At 49.4% G+C, this 12019-nt stretch overlaps 1 protein-coding gene across 4 annotated transcripts in view; it reads right to left on the bottom strand.

Moving 5' to 3' along the window:
• Positions 1–294: 294 nt before the first annotated feature.
• LOC106973462 (cytochrome P450 4B1) overlaps positions 295–12019 on the bottom strand; it is a 60607-nt gene continuing 48882 nt past the window's right edge. For 3 of the 4 annotated variants that reach the window (XM_053213722.1, XM_053213721.1, XM_015070527.3), the window contains exons 2-12: positions 7942–8083; positions 7714–7758; positions 7045–7172; positions 6115–6239; positions 5647–5798; positions 5387–5493; positions 4494–4684; positions 2164–2297; positions 1301–1365; positions 1118–1200; positions 295–689 (exon numbers count right to left, since the gene is read on the bottom strand). In XM_053213722.1, coding sequence (XP_053069697.1) covers positions 506–689; positions 1118–1200; positions 1301–1365; positions 2164–2297; positions 4494–4684; positions 5387–5493; positions 5647–5798; positions 6115–6239; positions 7045–7172; positions 7714–7758; positions 7942–8083 — 1356 coding nt within the window. In that variant the 3' untranslated portion in view covers positions 295–505. Of the gene's footprint in view, positions 690–709; positions 951–1117; positions 1201–1300; positions 1366–2163; positions 2298–4493; positions 4685–5386; positions 5494–5646; positions 5799–6114; positions 6240–7044; positions 7173–7713; positions 7759–7941; positions 8084–12019 lie in introns of those variants that run through there. The other variant, XM_053213716.1, reaches the window with a different exon arrangement.

Genomic DNA, 12019 nt, shown 5'->3' with positions numbered 1-12019 from the left:
ACACACACGCACACACACACACACACACACACACACACACACAGTTAAGCAGAGAAATACATCTCAGTGGGGGGAAAGTCCTCAAAGCCATCCTTCTTTCATGTGGAGTAGGTGAGTGCTGGATCAGAATCATGAATCCCAAGACAAAGCTTCCATTGCATTCACTGCATCATCAGGGCTGGCATGTAAGTTTCTGCTACATTCTAGAAAGATTGTCAATTATAGGAGATAAAGGGAGATCCTAGAAGCAAGTATGTGCTCATCATATGTTTGTTGAATGAATGAGGTTTAGAATACACACATAATAAACATTTATTGACACACATGCTTACATGTCACTGCCCTCCAGGTGACTGTTTATGTGGGTGCCTGCTCCCCTTCTAAACTGTAAGCCTCCCAAAGACAGGGAGCCATAGCTATTCTATGATCCAGCTTCAGAGATCCTATGATCCAGCCCAAGGAGAGGCCACAGTCTGGGCTGTCTGGGGCCCTACCCTAGGCAGAGCTACTTCCCAGAGCCCAGGTGCAGAGGCTTCAGGCGGAGGTGGATTCCATTCTTGGAGCGCAGGATTAGCTGGGGCATCTTGATGGGGGGCTGCAAGGGGTCCAGGGTAAACTCAAAGCGGAGCAAGCAGAGGGCCGTGACCACCTTCATCTCATTCATGGCAAACTGCTGCCCGATGCAGTTCCTACCATGAGCAGCACAAGGTGGCATCAGACTATGGTGTGTCAAGAGTGAGAAAGTCCAAAACTCTTAGTGGCCAACAAAAGCCAATAACTATTTGTGGATGGATAACTGGCTGATCAATTGATTGACTTGGACACAGGCAACAGATCTTGGGAGCACAGTGAGGGTCCCAGACCGAGTAGATTCACATTGGGAGTTCTGGTTTGGGGGCTTCTCTTGGAATGACTCAGCCAGCCCACCACCTGCCAGGAACATGAATATGCTAATGGAAAGAAGAAAGTCCCTGGAACTTACTCTGCTTTAGGATCACCCAAAACCCAGTGGCAGCTCCCTTATCACAGAATTCCCCAAAATGATGCTTTACCCACAACATCTTCCATTCTCCCCTCCCCAGTCCTGAGGGCCTGGGGACATTGGTCCTCTCCTTACCTGGGCCCAGCAGAGAAGGGCATGAAAGCAAAGGGGTGGCGTGTGGCCACATTCTCAGGAGTAAAGCGCAGAGGGTCAAAGACCTAAGAGGACAAGCCTTGTTTAAATATCTGCCAGGTGCTGGAGAGGGTGACCTCCATAGCCTCCCACCCCATCTGACCTCCAGGCCCAGGGATGGGGTACCTCAGAGTCAGGCCACACTGAGCTGTTCCTGTGGAGGGCATAGATGTGCAGAGAGATCAGGCTGCCTGTGGGCAGAGCAGAGGCTTGGTAGCTAGGTGGTCCTCAGAGAGCCATGCCCACCTCCTCACAGGGCCAGAATCCCCTAGTATTCTTCTAACTGGGCACGAGCCCCCGCCTGAGCACTGCCAGTGATGGAGGGTTCATCACCACGTTCAAGACATAAAAGTGCTTTTGATGATCATATCTACTTCCTCCAGTCCCTGCACTGGACACAAGCACCTGACACAGACATTGTGGAATGGAGAGAGGAAAAAGGAGGACTGAACCCACCTTACCATGAGATAGGACAGGCAAGGACTATTACAACACTTTCTACTTTCAAATAATTGATGCTTGAGGGAAGTTACTATTCATAACCTTATGCTATCAATAGTAACACCTACCATTCATCAGGTGCATGTTGTGTGCCAGATACAGAGTTAAACACTCCTTACGAAGCTACTACATACAGCTGCACAGGTTGTGGAATGCACATCATCATTGTCTATGTGAATGGTGCTTCCTGAAGTTGTTCAGGACACAACCTACATAGTGGTACATGACATCCCTGATGAATACTGTCTCTTTAACCTTGACAACAACCTTGTAAGGCAAATACTCTTCTTGCCCCTGCTCTACAGAAGAGGAAACAGAGGCTCGAGGTAGAGATTTATCCATACATTATAGAACCAGGATTTGGACCAAGGCCAAACACAAAGCTTGAGCTCTTCCCCATTGGTGCAAAGATTTGACCAAAGTGACAGAGAGTATCAGAGAAGCATCCACAAGGACTCCAGTTCCATCCTCAATCCATTCCATCTCACCTGCAGGTAGAGAGCGGCCATCCACAAAGTTGACAGGCTTGCTGAGCTGGCGGTACACCTGGGGCACAGGTGGGTAGAGGCGAAGGCTCTCCTTGATGCACATGGTCAAGTAGGTCATCTTCCCCAGATCATCCCTACCAGCAATACAACCAAGCTTTCTGGGGATGGGAAGGAATGGGGTTCCACAGGAAGGCAGGCTCCAGCCCCACCTTTCCACCTTAACCACCATCACACATCCAACAGGGAGAGGGACATAAATGCTTCAAGTGTCTACACCAGACTGGAATGGGGTAGCCACTTGGACCCAGGGGTTCTGGCTCCACTTTTCCTTTTTTTCTTTTTTTTTTTTTTTCTGATTCCACTTTTCTCCATCCCTCCCTCATTGCTCTAGAAAAGGAAGGCACAGAACCCTAGAGTTGTATGTGTATCCAGCCATCAAAGACAGTTACTCCTGTGTCTCTCAAGGCGCCGCAAAAGCCCCATAAAGGACAATTCTTTAGGTTCCACTTGGTTTCCCCTGTGGAGCTGAGGTGGAAGAAAACAAGGGCTGGTATACATTGGTTGAATGAAGAAATAAATACATAAACTATGACAAGCTCAGTTCAAAAACAAAAATTGTATTTCTCTTTTCCTCTTTTCTACCAGGAAGCTCACACATAAATGTGGTCCAACCATGATCACTATGCAGCACTTTATTAGAGAGCCCCAAACCCTAAGGATTTTTTTTTTGGCCAGGTCCTCATTTGTTTTAGATATACTTGACTTTGTTAAAACCAGGAACTTGTATTCATCAAGAGATACCTTAGAGGAGATGAAATGGCAGGTTACACACCAGGATAAGATATTTTCAATTAACATTAACAAAGTATTATATACCAGTAATAATTTTTTCATTTGTGTTTTATTACTTGTATTGAATAAGTGTCCTGTAAGTTGCTTCAAGTTCTAACTGAAATGAAGTGAAAATAAAATAAATAAATATTTTAACTCCCTGCCTCCAAGCTGTGTTCATGTTGTTATACCACCTAAATGCCTGTTTCTTTCTTCCTTTGCCTGAGTGTCACCCCTCCTTAGAAAGCCAACTCAAGTGGCATCTGGGTGGCTCAATCAGTTAAGCCTCTGACTCTTGATTTTGGCTCAGGTCATGATCTCACAGTTCATGGGTTTGAGCCCTGCATTGGATTCTCTCTTTCCTTCTCTCTCTGCCCCTCCCCTACTTGTTCTTGTTCTCTCTCTCTCTCTCCCTCTCTCTCTGTCTCTCTCTGTCTCCCTCTCCCTCTCTCTCCCTCTCTCAATAATTAAAAAAAAAAAGAAAGTCAGTCCAAGCCCCACTCCTTCTGATTCCTCTGCTCTCAACATGGGCCACTCAATCTTACTCCATTCTGTGTTTTCTCTCTAGCTTTTGGTTATTTGGTTCAACTTTCTAAAAACCTCCTAATGGCAACAACTTGGCTCCTTTTCCTTCTCTTCCCAGCTGCACCCCCAGAAGCACCTGGCACATGGCTGGACACCCTGGGAGGTTTCCAACATCTGGCTGGTAAAAGTATATAGTGGAGACATCAAATCTCAGATCCTGAAATATAGGTCAGTCTCCTTCCGGTGAATCTAAAGTCTCTCCCACTGACGGAGCATTTGCTGTGCTATGCTGTGTGCCTAACCCCATGTTGGAGGTAGCCCAGGAGCCAGAGAGAAAGTTAAGGTGGCTGACAGAAGGCCAAGGCCTGAGGGGGAGGAGGGAGGGAGAGAGGGGCCTGTGGGAGAATCCCAGAGATGACCTGCAAAGAGGTCAGCATCTGTCAGTGTCATGTCAACAAGTTCAAATTTGAATCAAGAAACAGAGAACAATTGAAAGATTTTAAGTGGTGGAGTTTGGGAAACAGGCTTTTCTCTTTCACCAGAGGAGTCTAGAGGCTGCACATAACCATCCAAAGGCAGGTGGGAGGGATATGGTCAGCTCCCCAGGGTCTGGCTGTATCCATCCTCAGTTCCCTCCTATCTCCCGGCAGCTGGCCCCCACTGTTCCATCCAGCACCCCAGAAAGGTAGTCAGGTTTTGCCAGCAGAGGCAGTCAGTACACCAAAAATCAGCCTCCTGGTGGCAACTCAACCTGAAAAAGGCTGCACTATGGGAGAAGGAGCTGAGGGATGTGTCTGCAGAGGTCCCCCCCTGAAAGCCACAGCACTGGAAGGAACAGGACAATGGCCACCACCTTCACCTAGTTTCCAGGATGGCCCCCCTGCATCATCTGAAGATGACACCAGACAGCATAGGCTCAACTTATTGCTGGGACAGGGAAGCAAGACACTGTGCTCAGCCACAGCCTCACTCACCACTGGAAGGAGTCCCGGTCCCCAAGGATCTCGCAGACCTCCTCCCGGCAACGACTCTGGTGCTCCGGGTACAGGGCCATGCAATAGAGAAACCAGGAGATGCCACTGGTGGTGGTGTCATGGCCTTCAAACATGAATGTGTCCACTTCAGCCCGCAGATCTGCATCGGACAACTTGATCCCACTTTCATCCTAGGTTAGGGAAGGCATGATGGGACAGCTCAACGTATTTGAGATAGGTATCAAGAAGACATCATAACAGCTGTCAAATGAAGGTCCAAGGGAGAGAAGGAAAACTCCTTTTCAGACTGGGAGTTGAGACCTTCCCCCAGATTCTTATCCCAGGCATGGTTTGGATGCCTCCTACTCCAGGAAACCTTCCCTGATCCCTCTGCCCAAGTGACCTTACCTAGCCCTGACAGTCAATTCTGCTCAGAATGCCACCTGGCAGAGGAAGAGATCTTTGTCACTGTCCACCTCCTGTCTCCTCCACTAGACTATAAGTGTCTGGATGCAAGGCCAGGTCTTTCTCATCTTCTGCACAAGAACTAACCCAGGGTAGGGGTTAGTGAGTTTGTAGAGTGGATGAATAAAGGAAGGAAGAAAGGAAGGAAAGGAAGGAAGGAAAGACTCTTCAGAGTCTTAGAAGGCTAGAATTGGTCTTTAGGACTTCTAACATATGACCCAGGCTTCCTGCTACTACATCTCTCCCCACTGCCACAGCTTCCCATCTATGAGTTTTTTCTGATGTGTGTCATAAGACAAGGAGCAGGTCATATTTGCTGGGGAAAGAGAAGGAAAGTGCTTACCAGCCCCTGCTGCTGTCCAAGGGAGGGGCTTGACCCCTCTGGTACAAGTTCTCGGGTGGGGGTGGCCCACTGTACATTCACTCACCCGAGCCCCCAGAAGAATATCTAGGAAGTCCAGGTGCCTCCGGTTCTGGATCTTCTCCTGCTCTTTCTCATCCTGCAGGGCTGCCTTTCGTTCCCTGATGACCTGGTCTGGGCCAGGAGCAGAGAGTGTCACTGCCTGGGGACCCATTCTCTGCCTGAAGGGGGGCTGAAATTCTGCAATGGCAGAGGTCCCAGATGGGCCTAGAGGAGCTAGACTGGACCCTTGGCTTCCTGTGGTTGGGCCCTGTGGGAAATGCCCACCTGTGTGGTCGTGGGCTTCCTGGCAGGCCCGTAGGAAGCGTCGGCCGTGTGGGGTGAGCCAGTAGATGAAGTCATTATGGTACTGGAAGGACTCGATGCGCTGCTGCATCAGCAGAGTGAGGTCGCTGACCGCCAGGTAGTAGCTATTGTCCCTACACAGTAGAAGAGTGGGCAGGAGTGCTCAGACTGTGACCCACAGAGTTGCCTGGGGCAATTCCATTCCAGAATCCAGCCCCAACCACATGCTTCTCACCCTTCCTCTCCCTGCCATTAAGCCTCTCCACCAAAGGAAGAATCTGTCTTCTAACTTTGGGCAAGGCCCAGTTGCCTCCACCTATGCCCAAGCTGGGGCTTCCTAGGGCAGGACCCTATGTCCTCTCAAACCAGGGCCCTAGAGCCCTGCCAACACTCCCCACTGAGCTGGCCTGGGTAGATAGAGACTGTGGCCAGCCCCAAGTACCCCCGGACCTGTGACTGAGACCGCTGTTTCCTTTGCCAAAGGTGCACTTCATGAGTGAGTCCAGCGCCATGTGGCCCACATCACAGAAGATGTCAAAGCTCTTATCCTCACGAGCCTTTTCTTCCCACTTGTCCTGGAGCCCAGAAATGGAAGGTAATGTCAGGGGGTCAGCTGGGCACCCCCATCCCTGTCCTCCAGGACGCACAGCCTATCCTCTCTCCCATGAACCAAGTCCCTGGCCTGGCCTCCATCCTGCTGGAATGTAGGGGTGCAGGGCAGGTAGGGGCTTCAGGCTAGGGTAGGACCAGGAGGCAGCACATACAGACACTGAGCCAGAGAGCCTACATAAAGGGAAAAGGAGGGTTGAGAGGTGGGGAGCTCCTCAGCACAGCCTGTGTATAAGTCAGGCCTGCAGTGATGCTAGCGAGGAGTTTCCTACGAGGGGAAAGACTAGCCCGGGTAACTTCTAGGGATTACCCATCCCTGAGAGTCAGAGCCTGATCCCTGATCTTTGGCATCCCTTTCAGAGATGAGTTGCTAATGACATTATTTTAGATAGTTGTGGTAGGCAGAGAATGAGAAGGAAGCACTTTCCAGATATGAAAGACCTTCCTAATATTCTCAGATATAGGTATCCCTCCAGTCTGCTACAGGAGGATCCCTACTGGGGACTCACAGAAGCCCTTTGTTCTAGGAAGAGGGATGCCTGGATTTCCCAGTGGAGACAGGGCCAGAGTTGCCCAACTACTTGGAGCCTCAGCACTTGATCAGAACCCAGCACACAGCAGGTATCAGGCACAGCAGGGCTTGGCACTGCTATTATAGGCAGTACAGGCCTTTGGGGTCTTAGCAATTCTCCTCATGGCCCTGCCCCAGGGAAGCTTGGGGGTGGGGAGGAGGCAGCCATAGCCTCCAGGAACCTGGCACTGGGACCTCACCAGCATGGCGTGCGTGGAGTTGTTGAACACAGCCACGTAGGGTTTCAGCACATCATAGTGGAAGCCAGGTGTGAGCAGCTTGCGGTGCTCATACCACTTGGGCCCATGGAGGACCAGCAGGCCTTTCCCTGGGTAAAAGATGGCAGAGGGGAAGCTGGTCATCTACAAGATCCTGTCCCACACCTGGCAGCTTGGGGCTCCCACCCCAGTCCTCCTTACCCAGACTCCTGTCCCAACAGCTCTGCCTTCTAGCCACCCAGTGTTTGCAGCCTCTGATGAAACCAGCTTGGCCCTACCATCACTCCCTCCTCAGGCTTTTGCCCGGCCAGCACCACCAATAAAATCTCCTAGGATCCCACTCCAGGGCCACCTATTCCAGGAAGCTGTTTCTCAGACTCATGTATTTTCCAAATCCCTTGCTATGCCTGTCCATGGAAGAGGACATACCCAGCAGGAGAAGATGCCCGAACCCCACTTCCCCAGCCAGCTAGGAGCTATCCTGCCTCTTCCCGTGTCCCCACTGAGCAGCTGAGCTTGGGAGGGGCACTTGGGAGCCAGGTGTTCCCATGGATGAGATAAGACTGAGTGGGCACAGGACAGAGAGGGATGGGACAGGGAAGGATCCTGGTAACCCAGCACTAAGGTCAGAGAAAGCAAGTGCCCACTCACCAATCCACTGGAGGAAGAAATCATACACATCCGCAGCCTTGGGATCTGAAGGAGAAAGAGAAGATCGGGTCATGCAAAAACTAGGAGATACCCGAAAGAGGCTTATTAATCAATAGGATGTGGACCTCAGCTGCCCAGACGTAAGGTGCAGACCCCAGGATTCCTCCCCACTTGGAGCTCTGAGCCTTTTGCTCTCAGGAAACCCCACCCTCTCCTGGGAGGCCTCACCTCCTCGGCTATACACAGCCTTGACATAATCAGGCTCATAGATGTTCAGGAAGCCAAGGAACTGTCCAAGCCAGAGTGGGTGGGCATAAGGGAACTGGTGGGCCCAGGACACCACCTTGTCCAGGCTCCCTGTCTTCTGGATCTGAAATAGTTGAAGAAGAGCAAAACATTCAGGGAACACTATCACCAGCCAGGCCTTAAGTCCCTGGGCAGGAAGAGAGGAGGCTGCCCAGAGAGATCCTTGGAGCATCCTCCCCTCCTCCTGCATTCCTCTGCCAGCCAGTCACAGTCCTATATATCTCTGGGCTCAGTCCCCTCTCCAGTCCCAGAGCCACTGCTGTAAGTCTAAGCACACTCTTACTATACGTGGTTAACAATCCCAAACTAGCCAACCTGCTTCCATCTGGTACCTGTCACCAACACTCTGTCTATACTGCTCACAAAAAGCAAATGCTTTTGAGCATTAAACTTTTTCATAGTTTAGAAAGATAGTTTAGAAAGATAATACCAGTTTGCTGTGCAATGCAGAAGTCTGCTCGATTCTGCCCCTGCTATGTCATTCAACACATTTGTACTGAGGTCCTACTATAGGCAGGGCACTGTCTAGACGTCCCAGGGGATGGGACAGACATGGTTCTACCCTTTCATTCTATGGGGAACACTGATAATATTCAAATAAACAACAAGTAGAATGAATACAGACAGTAGTAAGTGTAACAAGGGAACAAACACAGTCTTATGAGAAAGACTAACAGTGCTATGAGAACAGACTAATCTGCTTAGACAGGTAGATCCAGGATGGCCTCTTGTTGGAGAGGACACTCAAGGTGAAAACCAAAGGATAACAAGGAGCCAGCAGTGCAAAGAGTAAGGAAGGAATACTCCCAGTAGAGCAAACAGCAAGCACAAATGCTATGGGGCAGGGGGAATGTGGTGTCTTCCAGGAGCTGCCCCTCGGTGGGACAGTGGCCTGAGATGAGGTTGGAGAGATTATCTAGAGGGTGGTGTGTGCTCTTTGGGGGATTTTCTAGCTACATCTACTCAACCAGACGTGCTTTATATAAATGTACTTTTCTGAAACCTGCCTTTTTCATTTAACATATTTTGTCCTTCTTTTCAAACTCATGCATTTAACTGTCCCTCAATATTTTTAGCTATTTCAATTATATGGTATTCCGCTATAGTGATGTACCATTATGTACTTATCCATTTTCCCCTATTCAGAGGCAGTCTTTCAGAGATATACTTAAAACCCTTCAGTGGCCTGCCCATGGGTCTCAGAATAAAGTTTGAGTTCCAGAGTTTGTGAGGAGGTATAGTTATAGCTAATTGGGGAGCTGGAATGTGAACTAAGGAAAGCTGACTTCACAGCCTGCAATCTTTGGAGCTTGGAAGATCTGGGCTTGATATTGATTTCCCCTATTTTTAGATGTGTGAACGTGGGCAACATCTTTAGGCTTTCTGAATCTTACTCTTCTCATCTGTAAAATGGGAATGATAACTTACCTTATAGGATTTTTTTGGTATTAATTAAATCATGCAGGGCATGTGTTATTTGTTGAGGTCATGTGGCATTTAAAGCCCTTAACTGATATATTATATGGAAGGACCCGGCACTGGATCCTGCATAAGGTAAGCCCTTGACTTGTAGTTACCTCCCCTTCAAGCCTATCTTTCCCCAACATCTTCCTCCTCCCTGCATCTCCTGCCATATCCTACTCCCAAATGCCCCCAAACTACACTAAAGAATTCATTCTGAACATGCCCTACAATACTTCCACCCATGGATAAAGGATTAATCCTTGTCCTGAGTCACATGGGAAGTTGAGCTTGAGTTACACCCTCCATCTCCATTCCCTTGGAAACCTGGTAACTGCCTGTGGCGTTCTCTGTTAGTGTCCACTCTAGTATCTGGGGCCACAGGCTCCCACTGCCCAGGAACATCCTGGGATTGGAAAGTGGGGGCCAGATTCCCCAGACCGGCTCCTCTCTAGGGTGGACATCCTTAGGGGTCCATGGGTGCCCTAGTCTCAGTCCTCCCCCACCCCACCTCTTGGTCACTACCTCTCCCCACAAGACTGGGCAGCACTAAGCATGTGCATAAACCCTAACCAGTATCAAGGACACCAAAACTGTATATTCAAAGCTAAAAGATTAGAAATATCTACCAAGAAGAACTAACAACAATTGAGATGAGGCAGCATCTATGAAATAACCATAAAAAATCAGTTTAAGAAAATGGATTAGATTTACACAAACTCCATGGGGCTAAGCACAGAGTCATCAGGAGATTGGAGGGGTATGTAATGGTCCACGGGGTAGAGAGACAATTTCCCCCCCCACCCTAGTGACAAATAGGTGACTTCATTCTCTATCCTCCTTTTTAGAGACAAGTGTACTACCACAAATGTGCATGTGAACACGTGTGAGTGGCTGTGAACACACAACTCAGAAGAGACCCTTGGCTCAACAGAAGGAGCAGAGGGACTTTGGGTGAGATTCACATGGGTCACCATGACTCTCCCAGCCACCACATATTGGCTAAGAAGTGATGGTGAGCCTTGCCCAAAGTCACACAATCCTCAAGTCCAGGTCTTTCAGTTCCAAAGCCTGTGCTATGCCTCCAATACCTCCCTGTCTTCAGCACCGAGGATGAGCTCCAGCCCCAGGAATGACCAGGTTGGAAGGGGAACACAGGGAAGCATCCAAACACCTAAGAAGACAGGAGGACAGGGGCCCAAGAAGTGCCCAAGTCATGGGGATGCAGACATTGGCCCCCACCCTATACGAGCAGTTTTGCTGCCCCAAATTGGGTCCCCCAGGGATTCATTCACACATTCAACAAGTGGGCATGGAGTACCCACTCTCTCTCTTTTTTAAAAAAATGTTTAATGTTTATTTATTTTCAAGAGACAGAGTGCGAGTGGGGGAGGGGCAGAGAGATAGGGAGACACAGAATCTGAAGCAGGCTCCAGGCTCTGAGCTATCAGCACAGAGTCTGACACGGGGCTCAAACCCATGAACTATGAGATCATGACCTGAGTTGAAGTCTGGCACTTAACTGACTAAGCCACCCAGGCACCCCGAGTACCCACTCTCAATGCTAGACAACAGGGCTAGTTCCTGGGGGAACAGTAGTGAGCAAGGCAAAGCTCTGACTTCTCCAAACTCACATGCCAAGTGGGGAGAAAGGAAATAAACAGGAATCAAATGCATTAGCAATATAATTTCAGATAGCAGTAACTCCAGGAAGAAAAATAAAGCAAGCTAAGGAGCAAGGCTCCTACTGTAGACAGCGGCTTAGGATGGTCAGGGAAGTCCTCTCTTAGGGGACATTTGAGCAGAGATCAGCAGAAGCACCTTCTAGAAAGCCCCATAGCATTGGGCCACTATCTACTTCTCAAAAGCTGCTTTCCTCAGTTGTCCCCTTCATCCCTCTGCTCCTTGCTCCCAGAAAATTAGCTTTGCTCTACTTCATAAAGGAAACAGAAGCCATCAGATAAGAGGGCCCTAAAACCACAAGATCTGAAGAACTATCTGCTCTGCACCAGCTTCCCTCCTGTTCCAGTAGAGGAGGTGCCCAGGGCCTCCAACCCTCCCTTTGGGCACCTCACCCATCAATCACCCCCTCACTCTCCCACATCACAGACCCCATCCTCTATTGGCTCCTCCCACCTGCATTTAAAACATGCTCTAGTCTCTCTCACTTACAAAACAAAACAAAACCTCCATGGATTCTGCTTCCTCCTCTAGCTAACACCCCCATTTTCCTTCTCCTTTCATAACTTCTCAAAAGAGTTTTCTGGATGTTTCCACTTCCTCCCTCTTCAGCCCTCATCTCTCCAACACTGCTGTTGCTAATGTGACCAACACCCTTCTTGTGGGTGAGCCCAGTGGATTTCCAGCTGCTGTGACACAGTCGATTCCCTCCTCTTTCTTGAACTCTGTCCTGGATGTCTTCCCACCTCTCCCGATGCACCCTCTTGGTAGCTCCTCATCCATTATTTATCAATCAAAGAGTGAGGCTCCCCCTAGATCCAGTCCTGGGCCTCTTCCCATGCTACACCTTCTCCCTGGA

The sequence above is a fragment of the Acinonyx jubatus genome, chromosome C1 (assembly GCF_027475565.1).
Source record: "Acinonyx jubatus isolate Ajub_Pintada_27869175 chromosome C1, VMU_Ajub_asm_v1.0, whole genome shotgun sequence".
Classification (NCBI taxonomy): Eukaryota; Metazoa; Chordata; class Mammalia; order Carnivora; family Felidae; genus Acinonyx; species Acinonyx jubatus.
Note: the sequence above shows the minus strand (reverse complement) of the source record. Positions and strands in the feature narration are given on the sequence as shown.